Raw genomic sequence first — 25699 nt, forward strand, 5'->3', positions numbered from 1 at the left:
CATTCTAAATTCTTACTCTTGTAAAAACATCCATGATTTAAATTCTAATATTTTAGACCAAATATAATTTAATAAGAGGCCAGAACTATAAAGCATACGATTAGATGTCCCATAATGGAATCCTTTACAATGAAACTATAATGATATAAAACAGAATTTTGATTACTTGGTTCAGAAAGTCAAACACTAATTCTGTGCAAATTCTAACAATCTATCATTTTAATGATAAGTATTTTAGCAAAAAGAACTAATGTTTAAAAAATTGTAACATTTCCATTTTATGACTAAAAGCAATAACGCCTTTAAATAAATACAAAGAGTCAATAAAACAAAAAGTTAATTCTCTGCAAAGATAAACAAGATTGACAAACCCTTAGTCACTCTAAAAGAAAACAAGAGAAAGCCCAATTAAGAGATGACAACACCGAGCCGGGCGGTGGTGGCGCACGCCTTTAATCCCAGCACTTGGGAGGTAGAGGCAGGTGGATCTCTGTGAGTTTGAGGCCAGCCTGGGCTACCAAGTAAGTGAGTCACAGGAAAGGCGCAAAACTACACAGAGAAACCCTGTCTCGAAAAACCAAAAAAAAAAAAAAGACGCCATCACAATAGGAAATAGGTTTAAATTTTTTGTTTGCAGATGGCATGATCATTGTGATGATTAATATTCCACTGTCAACTTGATTAGACTTGGAATCATCACGGAAACGCACTCTCTGGGTATGTCTGTGGTGGCATTTCCAGAAGGATGTAACTAAAGAGGGGAAACCCAGCTGACGTGGGCAGCACAGCTGAGGGGGGATCTCAGACAGAATAAAGAAGACACCTGAGGATCAGCTTCCCCTCTCTGGAAAAATATATCAACACCCAGAATAAATCAGACCCTTTCTCTATACAACAGCCAGGTCAAATGGATGGCAGACTTAGAGGTAAGACCTGCACGTCCAAAATGATAAGGATTTGTTTCTTTCAATAAGATGTCTAAAGAGTAGGTAACAAATGCAAAAACAGACAAGTGGGATTATATGAAAACCAAGGGAAATAACCGAGTCAAGAGAACATAGAAAATGATAGAAAATGTTTACAAACTATACATCTGACAAGGGCTCAAAATGTCCAGGACATTTAAGGACTCCATAGCTGCCATCATTCCCAAAATAAACTGATTTTAGAATGAGCAAAAGATCAGAGTAGAAACCCACATTTCTAAGAAGACATGCATACTCTGCCAGAGGCACACAAACACACACCAGCAGGAAACACACCACAACTGCTCTGCGCTGTCACCTCACTCCAGCCATTAGACCCAGAAGACTAAGGTATCAAGTGTTGGCAATGGTGTGCAAGGTAATCCTCACATGCTGTTAACAGTATGAAGGTTCTTCAGAGTCAAAAGCAGCAATCCCACTACTGGGCATATGTCCAAGAGGAGTGACATCTGTATGTTGGAGAGGCATCCGATCCCCCAGGTATGCCCCAGAACTATTCACAAGACTCAACATGGAATCAACTGAAGAAGTGCCCATGGTTGGGATCATGACACAAATAAAATTTGGAACATATATACAACCGAATACTATGAAATCATTTTTTTTTAAAGGATCATTTGCAATGTAAGCAAACCTGGGGGTGGGTGGATGTGGGGGCATTTTGCTAAGTGAAGTCAAGAGGGGAAAGTCAACCATCCATATGATTTCATATGCATGTGGTTCCCAGAGGCTAGAGAAGAGGCACCAAGTTAAGAGGTTGGCCAACAGGTACCAAGTTTGAGCTACACAGGAGGAATAAATTCTGGAATTTTACAGCACCACTGGGAAAGCACTGACAACAAATTATGTTCTCAAAACAGTTAGAAGGGGGTTTTGAATGCATATACCATAAAGAAATAATAAATGTAGAAGGAGATGGAAATGCTAATCACCTCATCTGGTTATTGTACAATGTAGATGATCAAATATCACCTTATATCCCATAAGCATTTACAACTGTCAATGAAACAAGGGAGCCAAGCATCATGGCACATGTAGTGTCCAATCCCAGAACTTGGGAGACAGGCTCTCTGTGATTCTGAGGCCAGCTTGGTGTGCATAGTGAGTTCTAGGAGAGCCAGGGTTACCTAGTGAGACCCTGTCTTGAAGGGGGGGCGGCAGAGAGGAGGGGGGCAGACAGAGACAGAGAGAGACAGAGATAGGGGAGGGAGGGGGGGGGGGAGTGAGGGAGGAGGGAGGGAGGGAGGGAGGGAGGAAGGGAGGAAATGAAATGAAATCAGGACTAGAGAGATGGTTCGTGGTTAAGCGTATTGGATGCTCTTCTGGAGGAACCAGTTTCTATTCCCAGTGCCCCATGGCAGGTCACAGCCATTTGTAACCAGGTCCAGGGGATCTGATGCCCTTCTCTGGCTTCTGCAGGCACTGCACACATGTGCTACACAGACATACATGCAGGCAAAAAATCCATACACATAATGTTTTTTTAAATGAGATTGTGAAGAATCTGATGCTTTTCTACACCCTAGGCAAATTTACCTCTCAGTGCTGTAGGATGGTCTGTATGTCAAATTGCTCTGATTGGTCAATAAATAAAACACTAATTGGCCAGTGGCTAGGCAGGAAGTATAGGCAGGAATAACAGAGAGGAGAAAAGAAAGAACAGGAAGGCGAGGGGGGGGGGGTGTCACTGCCAGCCACCGCCATGACAAGCAGCACGTGAAGACGCTGGTAAGCCACGAGCCACGTGGTAAGGTATAGATTTATGGAGATAGATTAATTTAAGCTATAAGAACAGTTAGCAAGAAGCCTGCCACGGCCATACAGTTTGTAAGCAATATAAGTCTCTGTGTTTACTTGGTTGGATCTGAGCGGCTGTGGGACTGGTGGATGACAGAGATTTGTCCTGACTGTGGGCCAGGCAGGAAAACTCTAGCTACATCTCAGTACCCGTTACAGCAGGATGAGGTGGGTGGGCCTTCAACCTTCTAAAACAAACTCAGCGGTGACACAGCCATTTAAAAAGCTATTCTAATACAGCAAATACCATTTCTTTTATTTAAATCTACAGAGGGGAGTAAGAAGAGATATAATTCTCACTTCTCATTTTTACTGAGACAGGTCTGTGTTGCCCTTGGCTTCTTGGTTCAATCAGCCATCCTGCCTCCTAAGTACCTGCTGCTACAGCCTACTCAGTTTTCATTCTACAAATGGTTAATCATTTTGGATTTTCTATTTGCCTATAAAGGAATCTGAAGATGTCCTCAAAACTTATGTAGCCTTGTAAAGTATATGTAGTGTGTAACAGATTTGCAAACTACTGCTAATAACTAATATTCTTGATTTAAAAAAGAAATGTTGATTTTTTTTCTACATTGGATGTAGTATAGGATTAATGACACATGTTAAATGTGTAATACAATGTAAGGAGAGTTCTCTTCCTGTGAAACAGTTGTTCTCAACCTTCCTCATGCTACGACCCTTTAATACGGTTCCCAATGTAGTGCAAACCCCTAACCATAAAATTATTTTTGCTGCTACTTCATAACTAATTTTGCTACTGTTATGAATGTAAATACATCTGACAGGGGACCCCTGGGAGAGGGTCGTTTGACCCCCAAAGCAGTCATGATGCACAGGTTGAAAACCACTGCTGTCAGACATTAGTTCTGTCTGATAGACAGCTAAACCAGTGGACTGGCTCTACACTGACATTTTGGGGAAAAGACAAGGCACTTGGTATTTGAGGGCACTAATCTATAATGTTTTCAAGTAACAAAAAGCATTATTAAAATAAGAGGACCCCTGGGTTTGATGGCATAAAAGCAGCCTTAATTTTTTCCTTGTTACTTAACATTTGAATGAAGTAGCACAAAACATAGCTCAACATACACCAAAATGTGGCTTATAGTCCACTAACCCCATAGACAATCTAAACAAAGGAATGGACTAGCAGAGATTTTTGAGATATCACACTAAACCTAGGAAGTTCATCGCATCTAGTACTGTACTAAGGACTTGAAGAGTGCATCATAAAAAGACAAAAGCTTGTTTTCCCAAGTAAGCTAACACTTTTCAGTTTCTTTGGCTGCTCAATTGTTTCTCAGTAACACAACCTAATCTGTGTTCTTGGAAAGTCCTTTAAGAACATTGCATACATTCTCTTCTCTCTACTTGGATCTTGTTATCTATCCTACTATCCCTAGAATATGTAATTATATAACCAATCAGTAATGAAAAACACATAGGATAACATTTAAAGCTGGGCACTGAGGACTGAGGTTTTATGAATTCAAAAAGAACACAGAAGCTCTGCAACTTCTACTTAACACAGCGAGGTCTTTGGAATTTAAAGTTTCAATAAAAGATTTTTAATCAAAAAGTCAAATGCACCACAAGGAAAAGGGTAAATACTTTAAGTAAAAAGAAAGCTTATTTTCTAAAAAAATAGATGAATACTAAAATTATATTCCTTTCAGTGTCTTTACTTCAAGCAGCAGTAAATAGTAGAAAAGCTGGAATGTGCTGTAAAAAACTCAGGAGATGCCTAGCTGCCCCCTCAGGCTTGGGAAAGTCTGGGAGGCTGATCATGTGATGGACAGTTTCCGCAGGAGGAAAACAGTCCAAGAACGGCAGGCATCTCCGCCTCCACTCCTGGTGTAGTGCAGCCAGTGCCACAGTGACCACAGGCTACCTGTGAAGGAGGTAAGCGGGTTTTAAGTGCAGTTTTGCTGTGTAACTTCAGGAAGTACCTAAAACAGATGTGCTTATTTGTAGGAAGTATGAGAAAGGTTTTATTAAGTACTCAAAATCAATGAAGGGAGTCAGTGAGCACTTTTGTTCTTTTTAAAACAGACTGATGTTTTGTTTTGTTTTTTGAGACAGTGTTTCTCTGTGTAACTCTGGCTGTCCTAGAACTCACTCTGTAGACCAGGCTAGCCTTGAACTCAGAGATCCACCTGCCTCTGCATCCTGAGTGTTGGGATTAAAGGTGTGCACCACCACCACCCAGCTTGATTTTTGTTTTGTATGTGCATCCATGTGAGTCTACATCACACATGTACAGATACCATGGAGGACACTTGGTGTGGGCGAACTGGGAATTCAACTCAGATCCTCTGGAAGACCAGGAAGCACTGTCAACTGCTGGGCCCTCACTCTAGCCCTGAGCATTTCATTCTTAATGAATATGGTCTGTTTTCATTATCTACTTATATACAGAATTACATAGATAACGATTCTAGATTTCAGTTAATGGCTGCTTTTTAATAAAATAGTTGATTTTCATTTTATCTCTGCACTTCATAGGATTAGAAAGATTAAGTATTAACAGATAATAGCCAGCACTTCAAAAAAGAAAAAAAACCTATTCTATGTCATCTTATTCTAACATTCTCATTATGCGGAAAGAAAATATAATGCTGTCATTCTGGTGAGATCCTAGTGGACTGTGAAATGTGGCTTCAGGTTGTAGGACTTTAAAACACACACACACACACACACACACACACACACACACACACACCCCATTAGTTCTCAGTTACCTATGTAGATGAGGTATTAAATTCTATGAACAACAGGAACTATTCAGTAGGCTTGGCAGTAAGGACACAAACATGCAGGTGGGTATAATTCTGGCTGAAACACTCCTCACAATGAAAGTATCCTATTTATAAAAATTTGACACTATGCAGACTGTTCCTTTCAGGATGACTTGGATGCTGCCACCTGCCAGTTCAATTGTTTCTCTAGAAAGGAAAAAGTAAGAAACTGACAAACATTACATCACAAAGCTATGGAGAGTCTTTCACAACTTGTAAGAGGAGGCACTGGTGGGAAAGCAAGGCCTGTGTACACACAGACGCATGGTCCTATTGTGGATGTCCTTCTATATGCTGTGAAATGTGTTGCTCTGATTGAATGATAAATAAAACGCTGACTGGCCAGTAGTCAGGCAGGAAGTATAGTGTAGGTGGGATAAGAGAGAGGAGAATTCTGGGAAGTGGAAGGCTTGAGTCAGGAGACACTGCCAGCTGCCACCATGAGAAGCAAGATGTAAAGGCAGAGCTGGGAAAAGGTACCAAGCCATGTGGCTAAACATAAATAAGAATTATGAGTTAAATTAACTGTAAGATCTAGCTAGCAAGAAGCCTGAGCCATTAGGCCAAACAGTTTTAATTGATATAAGCGTCTGTGTGTTTACTTGGGTCTGAGCGGCTGCAGGCCCGGGTGGGACTGGAGAAAATTCCAGCTACACAGTCCCTCTTTACAATATGCTCCATAGAGAACAGTGCCCTTGGAGTGTTTCTGACACTGAATCAAGCTAACCTAGAGCCCTCATTTCTAAGTGCCTTTAGGGAAGTAGTTAGTTCTCTATACTCTAGACTTCTTCTTTATAAAAATGAAGACATTATTATGTATATCTATCATAACTATGCTTGTAGATTATGTCTTAGGACTGCATAGTAATTATGACATAATTCCTTTCCTTCCTTTCTCTTCCCTCCATTTTTCTATACATTTAGTCATCACTGCAAAGTATCATTCAGCTACTATTTCAACAACTATTTCCTGCATGAGTGCCTCTTTCCTCCAGGTGGTGTTCTAGGCATAGGGAATGATGACATGAACTACAGATTTAAAATCCCAGCACTCTCACCATGTACGCTCTACTTTGACAGAGAGATGTGCAATCCAAAGTACAAACGTGGGTCTGCCTGGAGCACATCTGTAGACACATTTGATAAGCAGCTCCTTTAGATGCAATGCAGGAAAGCCTGAGCAGGCGGTGAAATACAGCATGAAAACCACTAAGTAAACAACACTTAAAAGGCTTTGAAAGCACAGTTTAAGACGTCTATGTCTATGGAATGTAAGTCCGACCTTACTGAACACGTTTTTACATAGTTGGCGCTGTGCAGTGCCTCTGAATGAGCTCACCTATGAACGGGATGGAAGCCAGAGAATCACCGGGCGGACTGGTGCTTGAAGCCTTCCTCTCCTCCATCCTTTTTATATGGACCTCTCTGCGAGCATCATTTGGCAGCCAGCAGGTGGTGTCTGACCCGGTTTCCTGGTCGTTCACTGCCAAGATGTAAGACTGATGTCTTAAAGGCTGTGGCGTCTGGCGACCAGATGGAGGTTTTTCTCTGAGGATGACAGATTCTTTATTATCTGGCACATCTGGCTGCTGAATTTCAGGCTCCTGTAAGTTTAAATCCCCATTCCTTGGACTGGCAGGTAATTCTAAGTCTGAGGTTCCCAAGTTCTCACTGAGCTGAGGCCCGGTCTTAGCAGAAGTTTCCGGTAAACATGGGGACATCTCGGTCCCCAGCTGGTGGTCGAGGGTTCTTTCTGGTCTGAACCACGTCTGCTGACTCAGTGGACCGTGCTGATGTAGATGATTGACTGGCCTTTGGTCTTTTGTGGAAACCAGTGAGTGCTGGCTGAAGGATGGTTTTGAGACAGGAGTAGAAGGCGCTTTCAGAGAATTACTTCGGACTTTCACAAGTGGGGACCTGTCCTGGGAAACACCCCTTGGCAGTGACACGCCACTGGTAGTTGTAAAGTTTCTGTTGGGATGTGGCTGTCTCAGGTCTGGTGGGACTTTTTTAAACTGTGAGACGGGTCCTCTACCACTCAGTCGCCTGCTGTCAGAATTAACAACAGGGGCCACAGTCAAACTTGAACCTCGGAAAGGCCTGTGAATTTCTTGCTGCCTGGGTCTCTCATAAATGCCTCGTCTATCATCTTGCTCCGTGAAGCCACTCCACTTATACGTCTGTTTTCGTTCCCCGTTTGGGTCGGGCACTTGACCTTCAGAACTGGCTCCCGCTGTGGTCTCACCCTGTCCCTCGATGTAATCCCACGAACGAGTTCTGTGATTACTAAAACTGACAGGCGGGGAGGTCAGCGCTCCTTGAGAGGCGCTTCTTGGGCAATACTTCATCAGCACAGAATCTTCCAGTCTTTCCTGAGATACGCTGCGCTGCCGGATCTGAACAGACTGGGGCGCCCGATCGTGAGAGGTGCTGCGACGCCGTACCTGCAGGGCAGTGCGGGTGGGCACCACCTGGTGATAGTCTGCTGCACTCTGAGATGCGGCTCGTAAGCTGTCCAGCCTCTCTTGAATTGTCCGACAACCTATGTGCAATCTCCTATTATCAATGTATTCTTTATAAGTCTTATAATTTTTCCAGTCTATGTGCTGGTGGGAGTTTGGGGAATAGTGATTGACAGGCACAGACGGAGAATCCACAGCCTGAGGTCTACTACTTGAGACGCCTTCCGAATGGCCACTGTAATTTCCAGATTTAAGTAAAATTCCAGAAGGTTCCAACACTCTGGAGCCTGGGGTCTGGTGACTCAGATGGGCAGTGGGGACTGACGACGGCGACGTGGTTCTGGACGCTGCTTTTGAAGAGGTCTGCTCATTCACACCATACCTTACTTCTTCAGTTCTGTGCGAAGGACCTGAATGGTTGTTTCTATTGGACAGCAAGTCTACGACCTTCTCAGAAGGCACAATGACGGTCCTCACACTTTCATTGCAAACACACACTGCTGTGTTTGACTTGGCAACATCTGTTGGTGATGGAGGCACTTGTATTTCCATTCTGTAGGCCCGGCCAGGCTGTGTCAGGACTGGTGTACTGGTTTGCTGTTTGTTCGGTAGCGGGTCTGGAGGAGCTGTGTCCGCTGGCTGTGCCGCGCCTGAAGGAGTGGACTGCAGCCAGGGGTAGCAAACCGGCGGAGGCTCGGGGATGTTACGGGCATTGCCACTATAGGCCTCATTGCCTTTCAGGTAGGCATCTTGAGAATACGCCTGCACGAAATCAGAGAGAGGTGTCACCAACAACTGTCAAGTCTGCAGTTCACTAGGTGACTAAATAAGCCCTACCTTAATCCCGAATGATGCTTATTATGGCATGCATGCAAAGCTCAGCACAGGGTACATTCTCAAGAATTATTCTTAGAGAAACTGAATAAACTGTGGAACGTGCCATACACACAAACTGCAATCATTAATTTTTCCAGAAGGTTCATGAGACATATAATATTGCTCCTAACCAACCAGACATAGCATGCTATTTCTAAAATCTCTCCATTTAAGCTTTAAGATCTTTTAGCAATCAACAAGTTAAATGACTATCTAATAAATCCCAGCAAAAAAAGGATTCTTAATGTTTACAAGGGAAGAAAGTCAAAATATTAACATGTTATTTAAGGCAGTAATACTATAACAAGCAAAACATTTACTGAAATGGCTTGTCAATTAACTATAAAGAATTAAAAATCTTGAAAAATTAAGCCCCTAAATAGCCATGCTAATTATTTTCATATTTAAAGTCAATGAAAGTGCATGTTTAAGAAATTAAGTAGCACATACTAAAAGCAAAAAAATATGAAAAAGATAATTCATCTTTCTGAATATAAACTTATTTTAAGCTAAGCGAACATTACTTTATAAATAGGTCTCCTTTACTTAAGGCATTTCAATTACCAACAAGCAAGCATGCAGCTCTTATTTTTTAAAAAAGATTTATAAAATTATCTAGCAATGCTTTTTGAAAATTTAAGAACTGAAATTAATTAGAAAGATTCCACACCAACAGAGCTCATGGATGAGACACAGGACTATGCTCAGCTCCAAGGCAGTTAGGTGTGGTGACTATCACCCCTGATCCAATGCGCTTAACTCCTGGCTAGGAGCACATCCTATCTCCACACTACACAGCCCATAAAGCTTAAGTGCAGCTACCAAATAACAGCAAAGGATTAGGGAGAGGGAGAAGGTGAGATGCTTAAAAAATACAGATGCAGAGAAATATGCTTTAACACTAGTTATAGAGGCATAACCAAAAACATAGAGGAGGAAGGAAAACCATTTATCACATACACTCTCTGCAAATTAGTATGATTAAGCAAACTTACAATTTTTAATAGATCGGCTTGTTACAAATCTCTATGAAACACGACTTAAAAAACAAGGAAATGGCTACTGTGCATCTCTTACCAGTGCTGTGGCATCCTTTGTAAATTGTAGCTAGCAGAAAATAGGAAACAGTAGAAGCTGCTTACTGATATAAAGACAGAAGCATGTTGTCATATTGATGCTGGAAACAGCAAGCTAAAAATACATCTACACTGATTTCTCTGGAAGGTACCAAGAGAGGTAAAGGGCAGTGGAGCATAAGAATAACTTCAGTATCCACCTGAGCATCTTATTCTCGAGCTCTTATCTGTTCTTCCTGGATTTGTCGCCTACTCTTGGAAGCAGAACACATCTGGTGGCATGTATCCCTGACACATATGTCCTCCAGTATGCACTGCTATCTGATAACGTGCCACAAAAGCTTCCCTTCAACGTGGGCAGCATCACTGCCTCTCTTCTCCCCTGAGCTCCTCGTCTCTGCTTCCAGAAAACTAAATGAATACTCTATTATGCATTTTAAACAGTGCAACCTCCTCCTTCCCTGGGAGATCAGAGCACAACCACAAGCTGTCAGCTGACTACAGAAGACCTCACTGTCTGACTGCAGGAAACAACTGCTTGGTTTAAATAGATTTTTTCACTCAAAAATTAAGATCTTTCAACACAATGTCTTTTATAGTGTTTTATTCATTTATGAAATAACTATCAACTAGACATAAAAATATCACTTCCAGAGTAAAACTTGAGAGATAATGAGTATTACAGATCACAGTCTGGAATGGAGTGAGAAATTAAAGCTAAAACTATAAACACACACATACACACCATAATATTTTTATAGCATAAACACTGTCAATCTGAACATGAGGTGTGCATCTTGGGTATATACTTAGACATAAGTCTAGTTTTTTCATGCTGATTATGTCCATGTCAGGGCTTTTCTGTCACACACACACACACACACACACACACACACACACACACACACACACACACACACACACTGGTCTAAGCACTGTGGACTGTCTTGCAGTATTTCCTGTGGTGGGTTTGTGTAATTTCATGTGCTGCCTGGAAAGGAGGGAAGGTCCCTACAGCCAGCAATGTCAGGGAAGCTGGTGAGCTTTGGCAAACCTCTACAGCACTAGAACACATTGTACTTGAAGAAAGCATACACATATTTACTCCCCATAGGTTTTATCCAAGCTTGGAAAGGCCATTCTGCAATAATTTAAAGGTAACTTATTTATTCAAATTTGAGGAACATTATCTATAAAATACTTTAAATTTTTGTATTCTTCAGATATAAATACAATTTCTTTACAAAAATTCTAGACACTAAATTTGGGAACAAATGGTCTCCCCAGTTAAACCACCCATGGAGAAATCAACACTATTCTTAAGGTCACTGTACAGTAGAATAATTCAGGGCTGTAGATAGCAACCCCAGGAAACATAAATACATGGCACAAACTAGTCCCAAGGAATACTGGGGAAGCAAGTTAGAAATAGGCAGTTCACAACTACAAAATGTTTTTCTCCCATGACATCTAAAGAATGCTTTGGCTCCACAAAGAAGTATTCCTAAGACAGGTCATTTGGATGGGATCAGAATATACACTTTTTTTTTTTTTTTTTGAGGCAAATGAACCCTGAGTATAAAGATATGATTTTACATTCCGGGAGAGAATTGATAATTCTAACTTTCTCAGATCTGTAACTGTGTTGTACTCCCTCTGGTGTGCTTAGTTACACAGCACCAAATCTTCCAATGAGTAATCATGGTCCGACACATCAATGTTTTAAGTACCCATCAGGGAACCTTTAAATTATCAGTGGGCACCAATTAAATGGCACAAAATACTCCTTAAGCAAAACAAAGCAATTATGTTCTTATATAATGGTATCAATTTATGTTATTTTATGATGATATTAAGTCATACTGTATGAAAAAAATTATTTGAAATTATATGATCATTGCTATCAATATCATTAAGAATTGTTTATTTAGCTACTCTTAATTTTGTTTTTCTTTTTAAATCCAAATGGATTCTTCAAAATTAAAAACAAATTTAAACTCAATGTAAGTACTTATGTATGGCCTCAAGGTCCCTTGTGAAATAGTTAAGCCCCAGGATTTATACAAAAACACAGTATATTTCTATGTAAGGTTAAAACAAAAACAAAACCTTTGGTTCTCTTTGCATATTTATAATAGTTCCAAAAATGATGCTTGTGGGTCTGAATGAAAATGGCCCCATAGGCCCATTGGGAGAGGCATTATTGGGAGGTGTGGCCTGCTGGAGGAAACATCACTGGGGTGAACTTCGAAGTTTCAAAAACTTGAGTCAGGCCCAGTGTCACTCTCGTTCCTGCTGCCTGGGGATCCAGATGTAGAACTCTCAGCTACTTTCCAGCACCATGTCTGCCTGTGAGCTGTCGTGCTCACACATGATAATGATGGACTAAACCTCGGAACTGTAAGCCAGCCCCAAGTAAATACTTTTCTTTATGAGAGCAGCCATGGTCGTGGTATCTCATCACAGCAATAGAAATACTAAGATAATGCTTGTCTATAATCCCATAAAAGTATGCTTCAGAAAAGAAGTAACCATATCCTGCTGCCCTTCACAGAACAATGCATATTGTGATTAATTCTATGTTATACATTCACCCTTTTGATTTCTTAATGATTTGAAATGAGTTATAAGGTTGAATTATAAAGGTGGAATTTTCTTTCATCATTAAGAGTACATGCTTTTAAATTCATGATTGAAGTAATTTTAAAAATATATTTTAGAGTAAATTTTAGATTTCACCACACTCTTTGTTGCTGAGCCTAGACCTGTATGCCCATGCCACCCTATGTTTGGAATGCTTTGCACCTTCTTTTTATTGTATACATGCTGTGAAGAATTATACAGCAGAATGACCTAGCTTTCCTCTGATGATTTTTGTTTGGCTGGTTGGTTTTTGTTTGGATTTTTGTTTGTTTGTTTGACACATGGTTTCTATGTGTAACATCCTTGGCTGTCCTGGAACCCACTGAGATCTACTATCTCTACCTGAGGAATGCTGGTATTAAAGGCATGCACCACCATGCCCAGCCTTCTCTAATCTTATTAGAAAGTTGTTCTCATGGTTGCATGAAGTCGTTTACTATCCTTCATCTATCACACGCAGACAGTGACAGAAATCTGCATTCAATTCCAAACTTAGAAATTTAGGACAATGCCAGCCACACTGTTCCCCCAGTAGCTGCTGCTGGTGAGGAAAAGTAACTAAAGCTCCAGACAACTCAGCTTTAGAGTCGTCTATCTTTAAGTCTTCAGACTGCAGGTTTACTGAATTCACAGAGCACCCTGCAGCACTGGAGTCGAGGGAGCATTACAGAAGATCCCCCACTTCTAGTCCCTGAGCATCATTCTCACTCATGGATAACGTTCTGCCCCTGCGCTGTACCTACACCTTTCTGGTTGAGTCTCCCCAGCCCCTATCACATACTTAGGAAGAACGTTCTGTGATCAATAGTGAGTCATTCCTAATAAAGCCAGCATGCCTTGAGGACACTTGGAGTTGATCTCCATGAATTTCAGCTAATTCATATTTTATATGTCAGCAAATAAGATGAACCATTAGGGTGTCCTTACTGACTTTTTTGATTAAAAAAAAAAAAAACCAACAACAACAAAAAAAAAACCCAACTGTTTAGGAGCTTTTAGGCTACATTCAAACTATATTCCCTATTTTGTTGACTTTAGCTGTAAGTAAAAAAACAAGTCACCGGGAAGATTGTCACCACTGAATGCCAGTCGCATGCATGTAAATGGAGTGTCACCGACCTGCCGACTCCACTGAAAACATCACTTTGAGTGAAATTTGTATTTTTTTTCCTTTTACCTTAAGTAATATTTACACTTGGTTGTTAAATATTCCATTAAACATACTTCTTTCTAACAATCAGGAAAATGTTTTAGACTAAATGATCATGTCTGTACCCACGCTGTTTCATTTCCTCAAGCGTATTTCCTACTAAGCTCTAGGGTCCATTCACAACGAACACTTCTAAAGTAATGAGTCAGCACTATTAACAAAGCGGCAGGGTTAACCTAAAACAGTAACAGATATGAGAAAATTCGGCATCTACTTTCTTAAAACTTCTATTCACATATTAAAAAACAAGAATTCTAATTCCTACGGCTATGCATATATACTCCGGCCTTAGGGTCAAAGGACAACAATGTATCTTAGCTTAACTGTTCAGGAATTTCATCCTAAAAGGTAACATTAACAGTCTACTGTGAAATAAGAGGTTGGGGAATTAGCTAAATGGTAGAGAGCTTGCCTAGGAAGCCCAAGGTCCTGGGTTCAGCCCTTAGCTCCAGAGGAGTTCATGGTGGAATTATAAAACAGTCCCGTATCACTAATTCCAAATGATAGACAACAGTCTCTATTATAAAATGTACAGAAATCCAAATTCTGCTAAGTAGATCAGGAGGTTGTTTTGTTCTGAAATCTTTTTTTTAATGCAATTCACCTTCCTTTCAAAATCATCTTAATATTCATGTCTATAAAACATTTTCTATTTGGAGAAAACTTACCACTTGGAGAATATCTTCATCCTTTGGCATAACACTGAGCTCCAGTGTCGTGTCACTGAAATTGAGCACAACACTGTCAGGGGGGGCGGGAGGCTGAGCAGCAAACTCTAACTCAGAATGCTTTGCTTAGGAGCGTTTTTAAATCATGACTTTCAAAACAAGCCAGATGAAAAAAGTTGTTAATACAGAGCTAAGTGACATACAAAAGGGGCATCCCCACATTAGTTTGCATAGTTCATAATCAAGTGAGCTGTCTTTATAATGCGCCCCGAATTCAGAAATAAAAAGTGTTACTTAATAAATAATTTTAGGACAAAACTTGTAAGAATATCAGAGTATGATTCTTTATTGCTTATTTAAGCCATAAGACAAATTATAGGTTTTTATTATCAACTAAAAACTCTTCTAGCAACTTTCTTGTTTTGATGTTTTTAAGTTCTGGTGACTGAACTATAGCTTGCTATACTCCAGCCCCTCAAATTTAACATTTTAAGCAGATTTAAACTTCCTAATTTTGAAAATTCCATCTTAGCCTCAGGAGTGATGAACATCAGTTCACCATTACCTGTACTACAATCATTTCGATTTCGATTTTCAGTATCATATCAACTATTTGTTTTATCCATAAGATTTAATCGTAGAACATTATAGGTACAGCTTAAAGATTTTCATGCCAGCACTGCAGATTTCCATTAGCTGTGATGGAGATAGTTCCCTGGGTCCCAGGGCAGTGGAAGACCATCTGCCAGGCCCTGGTTTGATCTGCAGCACATGAAAGAAACAGGAGGAGAGAGGAGGAAAACTGAACTGAACCCTGTGACATGGCCTGGATTCATACTTAGATATATTAAGGACAGTGGCACTATCTCAATCTAACAATTATCCTAGCTTCCCTTTAGTACCCTTGGAGACTAATAAATAATCCCAACCTAAAATGGAAAAAAGTTCAGAATCCAATAATTTGCCCATGTCTGTTTAGGTTGATAAATTTCAGGAGGCTGGGGAACCAATGAGCCACACGTGCAAACACATCCACCAACACAGGGAAGGCCCCCCGCAATTCAACATTTCAGGTGGCAGAAAACACCTACGATGTCCAGAAGTCCCCGGCAGTGAAGCCCTACATGAGCACACTGCAGCAGCCCAGCGGCTTTCAGCTGCTTGGCCCACTGCTACAGCTTTCTGAAAGAAAGCAACGTCATAAACAGCTTTTCTCTCGTTATCAAATGGCTTGTGGCTGAAATTCTAAGACTACCGTTCTTGTGTTACTCTGTAAGATCGGCACCCGTAAGCGCCCATAAGAGAGGAATTACGGGGATTTGGGGAAAGCAGAGATTAGGTTATATATCGTATGCTGGTGTGGTGGTGATCTTGGTTACTGGGAAGGAAGAATGTGCACATCTCTGCCTGCTGCCTCTGCAGAAGCTTTGCCTCCATCACCTACATTCCATTCAGGACTTGGCTTCTCTAGGAATTTCATTAAATATTAAAACATCAAATAGAATACTCGGAGATCAATTAATCACGATCATGTCATTTCACTGTAAAAACATCACAATGCATTAGGACATTAGTATAAATAATTTATACTATGGCACAAACTGCTGTAGACATAGCTAGAGATCCTTGATAAAAACCATAGGATGGTGGGGAGATAGTACAAAGTGCTTGCTGGGTGGATCTGCAGAACCCAGCTAAAAATTCCCGGTGTGGTGGCCCGAGCTTGTAATTCCAGTGTGTGTATGGGGGTATCTCTAGCCATCCAGTCTAACGTAATTGGTGAGCTCCAGGGAATGAGACTCTGTTTCAAAGGAGGGGGTGGATAATATTCCTGAGGAAGAAGATACGCCAGGTTGTCTTTGACTTGAGACACACACATCCAATCTTACCTTTTAGAAAATAAAGAATTTCAAATGAGTTATAAACAGGTGAATAAGGCTAAGAGGAACCATTAGATAATCTAAAAGTTATGGATTTGAATTGGGGAAGAACCTCTTAGAACAGAGATAGAATTAGATATCAGAGCCAGACTCATATCATATGGTTTGATAGAAATACAATATTGTGACCTCTTTGACTTTGGATTTAAAAAAAAAAAAAAAAGGTTATTTAAAATTTTCTAAGTGTGTGGGTGAAAGAAAGTAAGACTAAATTGTCTTTGTGGTCCTACAGATACTTATTCTATAAATATGTATTTACCTTTAGAGCTCAAAATTCTATCGTTCTGTAGAATACAGGCAAATGGATTTAAAAGGAATATCTTGCTAAGATTGTTAAAACAAATGGAAGAATATAAGCCATTGGTTTTAGTCAATAAGACTGTTACAATGTCACCCCAGTCCCTTACAGGAGCACAGCACTGTATGAAACCTACTTGCTCTACAGGGTTTTAACCAAAATTAATCAGTTTTCAAGAATCTTACCTGTTCTGAATGAGAGCAATTACTTGGGAATAGGTCTTTCCTATGACACTTTCTCCGTTGACTTTTATAATACGGTCACCTTCAAAGAATAATCACAAAGAATAATTAAAAGAAAGGGGGAAAGGAAAGGAAAAAGAAAAAGGAAAAAGGGAAAGGGAAAAAGGAAAAAAGGAAAAAGGGAAGGAAAGGGAAAAAGGAAAAAGGGAAAGGGAAAGGAAAGGAGGGAGGGAGAAGTGGAAAAAAGGAAGGAAAATAAACAAAACACATTAGGAACTCCTGAAAGACTTCACTTTGAGTAACTGTGAAGTAAGGCCAAGACTGCTCCCACCTCTTCACTATGTTGGTGGTGCTGGGATCAAGCCACTCGCTGCCTCAACTCCACCCCAGACCCAATATGCCTTTATTTTTAAAATATACGTGCGTATTTTTTAAGTGCCTGTTACAAAAAGAAATCTACCTGTTGATGCACCCAACTTCTCATAAAGTAGAGCAATGTTCTAAGAAAGAATTCTGATACCAATGTACTTAACTGCGATGGTACTGCCCCAGGAGAGCGCTGCCCCTCTCCTGTTCCCACCAGCTGGAAAGACCCGCAGAACTACCAGCTACTCCTCCACTTGCCCACCAGGTTTCAAATGCTGACTGTGAACATTTCAGCAGTATTATCTGATTTTATCCACTGATTTCTTTTACAATGTCCTTCCCATCTATATATCTGGTTAATTGATGTGTACTATAAAATTTAAATATAGTTTTTTTTTTTTTTTTTACTTTGTATCTATTAATTTACTCTTTATTTTAATGGGGGGAAATACTGGATTACTAAGAAAAACGGGAATAGAAAGGCAAAAAAGAGACAAAAGACACAGGGATGGGAAATTTTTTGTGTGCTTATCACATCATCTCCAACTTATTTTCTCAAAACTGTGACACTTGCAATATGATAGGTGATACCTTCTAATGGAATTCCTTATGTGTAGATACTAATATTTATTATACATATTAATGATATTAATATAAGGGCTACTTTAAATATGATGATAAGGATAATTACAATGCATCCTGGTAAACCTTAGTAGTGGTACTCACTACTTATTTGTAGCTGAAAATACACTTTATTCAAAGGGGACTAAAAGAAGTTATCTTAAAAAGAGGCTATCGATTTCTATTTTAAATTGTTTTATGCATAAAAACAATAAAAATATTCTAAAGTATTTGTTAATCTTTAATCTTGAGTTAATTTTATTAAAATCACAAACCAAATTAACAGGATATAGTAGCAAGCAGCTATTAAGTGTACCTCAGTAGACTATTTCCACTTATACCTGGAAATGAAGAGACTAACAAGTATTCAGGAAATCTCAGCCATTCTTCTGTACGCTACCTGCCTGACCAGGTACTTCCAGACTCGGAGGATAAGATCATCTCAAGTACACTAAAGAAGTATCTTCATCAGTTTGTCATTTGTAATCCTTTTGTCAAAAGTCAACTATAAGTTTAAGAGAGACTGTATGTCTGTGTCTTAACTAAAAGTGCCCATACTTCATCAAGTGCCATTCTTCTGTCTGTTCAGCTACATCCATGAGTTTCAAGACACACATAACTCATCTCAGAAACAGTAGTAACGGATGTGAAGAGACAGAAGTACCCAGAAGAACAGAAAATGTAAAAATACAATAGAAAATGTTAGGAAAAGTAAAATGAATTGAGGAGACACTGCTGACTAGTACCTGTGCATAACCCAGCCTCAGAGGCCGGCCCTCCTTCCTTCACTTGCTTAACAAATATGGTATCCATCGGCTCCAGTCGGTTTCTTTGCTTTCCTAGGAAAGAAAAAAAAAAAAAAAGCCCAAGGCATGGTTTTACTTTACTAAAGTACTTTAATAAAACTCCCACACATAAAATAAGAGTAGAGATTGTTCATAAAGTATTAAACACAACCTGAATTTGGATGCGAACATGAGACTGTAAGGATTTTTGTTAAAGGAGCATTTATTTGCTTCTTCCATAACACGACAACCAAATTGATGGCTTCCATTTACTGAGCATATTCTGCATAATCATGACGACATTATATGCCATGCACACCTCACAGCTCCTAATTCCCATAGTTAATAAATATAATGACCACCAGAGCACAACGAGGACCAGTCTTCAAGGGATTAAAGATCTTTGAAGGTCACAGAACTAACAAATGCCAAAGCTTGTTACACTGCAATGCCCAGGTTACTGCTTTCTAATACTGAACTGTGCTAAACACTGCAGACATTCCTTTCTTCTAAGAGTTAGTAGAGAAAAAAAGACATAAATCAATGACAAGGTAATATAAAAATCAGTTAAAGACAGATACAGTGCAGTGGTGACAATGAGATCACCAACCTGGATACAGTCAGTGTTGTGGTTTGAAAGAAAACAGCCCCCAAAGGGAGTGGCACTGTTAGGAGATGTGGCACTGTTAGGAGATGTGACCTTGCTAAAGTAGGTGTGGCCTTATTGGAGGAAGTGTGTCACTGTGGGAACGGGCTTTAAGGTCTCTTTTGTTCGAGCTTCGCTCAGTGTGACAGACAGTCGACTTCCTATTGCCTGCAAGATGTAGGACTCTCAGCTTCAGCACTACATCTGCATGCATGCTGACATGCTCCCTGACATGATAACGGACTGAACCTCTGAAACTGTAAGCTGCCACCTCAATTGAATGTTTTCTTTATAAGAGTTGCCGTGGTCATGGTGTCTGTTCATAGCAATAAAAACCCTAAGACAATCAGTATTTCACAAACTGTGGTCTACAGACACACCTGTAGGGAAACCCACAGTACTTATGAAAAATGAATGCTCTAGAGTCCAAGCAGAATTTTATTTTGTTAACATGTTTCCCAATGACCCTAACACTAGACTGTGAGAATAATAGTTTCCATGAAACAGGAACGAGTCAGAGAAGAAAAAACAGGCCAGCTGAGTGATAAACGCCATGATGAGCACTGTGGAATGCCAAAGAACAAAACAACAACAAAAGAAATGCCACAATTTTCAAGGTTCAGACCAGTGTGGATCAACATCACCGGGGGCTGTGTTAGAAATGTAGGTCTGTAGACCGACTCCAGACACTCAAGTTAGTGTCCAAACTTGAGAACCACTGAAGTATGCAGACATTTAACAAAGAATGTAACTGAGTAACAAGGTATATGCGCGCACTCATGGGGTAATCTAATGCTACTTACTAAGTAGCAACACCGGGGAGAAGAGGGTGCCACACATGAGAATCCTTCATTATTGCCACATGAAAACTGAATACCATCATGCATAGACAAAGCAGGCTCAAAGACAGTTCTCAGTCACAGAGCATCAACTGGTTGCTCCTGTTCACACCTAGATCTGAAATCTGAAAGACGCCCGCTAAAGCAGTAATTGATCACTCAACTACCTAAGCCATGCTACTGCAGTAGCAACTGTTTCTGTTTCGGAAGTCAGCAGGCATGGGCTCAGTTCCCTTTCTCACTTCAGATCAAACAACATTCAGGGGGCTATGGCCACAGACACCTTTCTCACTTGAAATTTTCTGTTTTGGTTTTTTTTTTTTTTTTTTTTTTTTTTTTTTTTGGTTTTTCGAGACAGGGTTTCTCTGTGTAGCTTTGTGCCTTTCCTGGATCTCGCTCTGTAGACCAGGCTGGCCTCGAACTCACAAAGATCCACCTGGCTCTGCCTCCCAAGTGCTGGGATTAAAGGCGTGCGCCACCACCGTAACGTGTTCACAAAATGTCTTACTACAAAAATTGCATATCTGCGGGCTGGAGAGATGGCTCAGAGGTTAAGAGCACTGACTGCTCTTCCAGAGGTCCTGAGTTCAATTCCCGACACCCGCATGGTGGTTCACAGCCATCTATAATGAGATCTGGTGCCCTCTTCTGGCGTGCAAAGTTACATGGTGGCAGAATGTTGTATACATAATAAATAAATAAATAAATAAATAAATAAATAAATAAATAAGATTTATTTATTAAAAAATGCATATTTGCCGTGTCAAATAAGCTAATGGGCAGGAAAAAAATCACTCTTCTGATAGCCATAGCACCTAGAACAATGGTTGGCACAGTGCTGGCTTCTAATAAACAATTACTAAGTTGATGAACAAACATATTACTTAGTTTAACTCTCACAAGCTTTGGAAATAGGCGGTGTGATCCAAGACTGTCATCTGTCTGATCAAGAATGAGGAACTAAGCATTCGGCAAAGGCAGAGTAGAGATCTGCATCCAGGTATGAATTCAAATGTGGCATCTCAGCATCTGATGTTAATCCAATTGTCCAGCTTTACTGACACAAGCCCACTTACAATTATAGTTCATGAGCCTAACATTTCGTCAGTGATAAACCATATACAATAGTGACTATACCATATAGCACTAGATCTAGCTACATTTTTAGCTGTTTTCTCTTTGTAGTGCTGGGATGGAGCTTAGGGCTTGCATTTTAGGTGAGAGCATTGAAATGAGTTACATCCCCATCTAGGTCTGTGTAAATACACACTATAACACTAACTCAATGACAAAAATCACCTAGGGACATCTTCTCATAATGTACTGCCATTTTATGTGATGCACAGCTGCAATTTATAAGAAAATAAAGTATATTTCAATTTAAGTCATTCAAAATGCAAACAATGAATTCTAATCAAGAAGCTAATCTGGCTAGATCCCTTTATGAGCAACCCAACATTTACAACAGTTCAAATTAAAGGAAAACTACTTATCCTTTCAGCTAAAGATCTGAGGATTAAATCATTTGTTTTATCAAGACATTGCTTTCACAGGAAGGTTTATAAAATAAAGACATTTGTTTTCTTCTTGATATCCTCTCATCTGTCTCATTTAAATATACAAAATAGAGGCTATAGAGATGGCTCAGCAGTTAAGAGCACTGGCTGCTCTTTCAGAGGATCCAGGTTCGATTCCCAGTACCCACATGGCAGCTCACAACCATAACTCCAGTTCTAGTGGACCTGATACTTTCTTCTGGCCTCCTTGGGCACCAGGCACACATGTGGCACACAGATATACATGCAGCCAAACACCCATACACATAAAATAATAAAAAATTAAAATAAAAGAGCTTGCTGCAAATATATATTAAATGCAAATGACTATTGATACATTCTAAAAAATAATACAAAGTTGGGTAGCAATGTGGTGACCCCTAAAAACTCTGGTAGAAAAGCTGACTTACAGAGTAATTGGGTCCTAACGTCTACAAAGGCATACTACCTTTGCAATGGCTTCTTTTGTAAAGTCACTTTGCTAATGACAAGTCTATCATTACCCTATGCCCAAAGACCTATGGAGGTGAAATAGATTAAAAGAGAAGCCAGCCGGGCAGTGGTGGCGCACGCGCCGGGCGGTGGTGGCGCACGCCTTTAATCCCAGCACTCGGGAGGCAGAGGCAGGCGGATCTCTGTGAGTTCGAGGCCAGCCTGGTCTACAGAGCGAGTTCCAGGAAAGGCGCAAAGCTACACAGAGAAACCCTGTCTCGAAAAACCAAAAAAAAAAAAAAAAAAAAATAAGAGAAGCCAACCATATCAATAAACCATAATGGATTTTGAGAATGAACTCTCCTAAATTCTACCTGGGTCTAAACTAATTCCTCTTATAAAAAAGAAAACTGTTCTTCAAGTATCCCTTAAATATAAGCAAGTCTCAGGAGGAATTTACATGTCTTCAATTTCGAGACTCAAGACTTTATATTCTGAATTAAGACATTTGGCTCATTAATTTTAATAGTACACACACACACACACACACACACACACACACACACACACACACACACACACGAAGGGAGGGGGTGCCGAAATTCTGTTTGAACTTGAGCTCAAATGTACCAAACTTAAAATTGTGGTGGGACATACCTCTAATTTAAACACTCAGAAGGTGGAGGCATTAGGATCATGAGTTTGAGGCCAGCCCAGCTACAGAGCAAAGCCTTGTCTCAGGATGAATGAATGAACAAACAAACGTACATTAAGGAGACTGCTCAGTGGATACAGTGCTTCTTGCTGAGCTGAGGACCTGAGTCTGGACCTCCACCACCATGTAAAAGGGAAGCACGACAGCACACATTTACGACCTGCCCTACAGCACACATTTACGACCTGTCCTAGACAGATCTCAGGGGCTCGCTGGCCGGTCCCCCAGCTGTAACGGTGAGCTCCAGGTTCAGTGCGGCATGTCTCAAAGAACAAAGTGGAAAGTGATAGAGTATGACAGCCAAAGTGATTGGCGTTTCTGCATGAGTAAGTGTGCCCACATCCACACTTGTACACACGTGTATATACCCCCCACACACACACACCAAACAAACGAAAGACAGTAACTAAATAAAATGGGAGTCAGGCAATCTCAGGTCATTAGTTCTTGTAGATCAGTTTCTGAACACAGGAAATGAACAGCCCAATCCAGAGTCTTAATAATCCAACAGGGAGAATCATTCCTCTGCTTCCAGACTGCGTCTCGGTGATTCTTAGAAAGTCACTTCCACTTCCCTCCCTTTACATCACCATTCCTTGACTTTTCGAAGACACAGACAACATGCTTTAAAGGTCAAGTATCTTATTTGGGTGTCTTTCCATTGAGCATCTCAAAGTACTTATTGATGCACATCCGTGTAACTAACTAAATCTTTGTCTTTGAGCTTACGTGGGGACAGAAGGCCAACTGAAGCAACCTGGCTTGATTAAGAAGGCATGAAAGCACCCAAGAACTGACTCAGAGCCTGGATTACATCTGAGATCAGAGAGCACATAAACTTTACAATAATTTATGATGCGTTGCAGTTTAAGTAAAAAGAATTAGTAATATACAGGTAGAGGGGGCCATCCAGTTCTGAATGTCCAGCGGAGTCTGATTCTGTGCCCAGGATGATGGAGTACTTAAAAAAACTTAGGCCCTACACCAGAACATCTGGTTTAAAACATCACCGTCACCATTTACCATTTACTTTCCAATCCGGCTACCAAATTTTGTAATATTTGATACGAGTTCTAACTAATGATTAGTTTTTGATGCGAATGTCAGATTTAAATGAGTACTCTTCCTTTGACCTGGCAACCATATCTCTGAGTGATTTTTACATAACTTGCTTACACGTGCCAGTCTGCTCATTTGCGATGGTAACAACAGTGCTTCTGCCTACCTAACAAAACTGCTGTGAGGATTAACATAAAGATATTAAATATATATGACTATGCTCTTTTTATTATCAACCAGGCTTACAGACAAGGTTTACCCACAGATGGAGACAAGCCCTGTGAGAGGACATCAACCTTGTATCCCCATAGGTAATCAGAAAACACTGGCTGAGAAATTATCTATTAAATTCAACTGTCATATTAGAAGGAAGCGGAAGAGCACAGCCCAAAGAAAACAGAAATGAAAGAGAAGAGGACATAAAGGTACAAACACAAAATGTTCTAATATCCCTGTTGTGAACTAGATGCCCATTTCCAAAGAGATTGGTGGTCTAGACTGAAGTATGATATCTTTAGAGTCAAGAAGATGACTTATCTATAATGAACTTCCTTGAAGAATGCTCAAGTTGAAATAGCCTACAGCATTTAGATTACCTGAAAATTTTAAGTATAAAGTACACAGAGCAAACAGATTATATAAAGAAACAACCTTTGGCCCGCACACTGCTATGCTCCCCACCATGATGATACTAGACTGAACCTCTGAAGTGGTAAGTGAGCAACCCAAGTTAAATGTTTTCCTTGTAAGACTTCTGTGGTCATGGTGTCTCTTCACAGCAATAGAAACCATAACTAAGACAGTCAGTTACAAAAAAGACCCCAAAAGACCCACAGAGTAACAGAGCAACCAGGGACTCCTATAGTTCCAGAACAAAGTAAATGTACTACAGTCAGACTGAAAAATCATGTATTGTCACATATACACAAATATGTATACACTTATATTCACATTGCCCCAGAAATATAGCAAACAAAAGCAAGTAAATAAATAAATGTGATTATATCAAGCTAAAATGATTCTGCATAGAAACAGGAAATGATCATTACAGTCAAAAGATATCCCACAGAACAAGAGGAAATTCTGCAAATTACACACCTGAAAAAAGTTGACATTCAAAATATTAAGGAACTACAAAAACTCAATAGAAAAAAGAAAAAAAAAAAAGACAATCAACCCAATAAAAAATGGGCACCAGATGTAAACAGACACTTCTCAGCGGACATACAGGTGGTCAACATAGTGGAAAAACTGTTCCACATTACTAAGCAGCAAAGAGCTAGAACTTTATCCCAGGCACAGCGGCTCCCATGAAAAAGACAAAAGTAACAAGGGCTGGAAAAAGGGAAGCACTGTACCCTGGTGGCAATGGAAAGTGATACGGCTGTCTTGGGGTTTCTACCGCTGTGGTAAAAGACCATGGCCAAAAGCAAGCTGGGAGGGAAGGGTTTATGTACTTCAGCTTACCCCTCTCAGGTCACACTGCTGATGCCAGGTCACACTCCGACCACTGGGGAAAGGCAAGACAAGCACTGGAGCAGAGGCCAAGGAGGAGCACTACTGACTGGCTTGCTCACTATGGTTTCCTCAGCTGCTTTCTTATACAACTCAGGACCACCTGTCCAAAGCTGGCACCATCCAGTGGGCTGGGCTCTTCCACATCGATCATTAATCAAGAAAATGCCAGGCAGAATCGACGTTATGGAGGCATTTTCTCAATTAACAGTCCCTCTTCCAACAG

The 25699-nt window shown here is 40.3% G+C and overlaps 1 protein-coding gene across 11 annotated transcripts in view; it reads right to left on the reverse strand.

Moving 5' to 3' along the window:
- Positions 1-25699, reverse strand: part of Arhgap21 (Rho GTPase activating protein 21) — a 133463-nt gene that overhangs the window by 24648 nt on the left and 83116 nt on the right. For 8 of the 11 annotated variants that reach the window (XM_037206019.1, XM_037206017.1, XM_037206021.1 and 5 more), the window contains 5 exons: positions 18673-18765; positions 16943-17021; positions 14520-14574; positions 10000-10029; positions 6924-8808 (listed from right to left, as the gene is read on the reverse strand). In XM_037206019.1, coding sequence (XP_037061914.1) covers positions 6924-8808; positions 10000-10029; positions 14520-14574; positions 16943-17021; positions 18673-18765 — 2142 coding nt within the window. The remainder of the gene's footprint in view (positions 1-6923; positions 8809-9999; positions 10030-14519; positions 14575-16942; positions 17022-18672; positions 18766-25699) is intronic. The other 3 variants (XM_037206022.1, XM_037206020.1, XM_028891984.2) reach the window with 1 other exon arrangement.

The sequence above is a fragment of the Peromyscus leucopus genome, chromosome 5 (genome assembly GCF_004664715.2).
Source record: "Peromyscus leucopus breed LL Stock chromosome 5, UCI_PerLeu_2.1, whole genome shotgun sequence".
Taxonomy (NCBI): Eukaryota; Metazoa; Chordata; class Mammalia; order Rodentia; family Cricetidae; genus Peromyscus; species Peromyscus leucopus.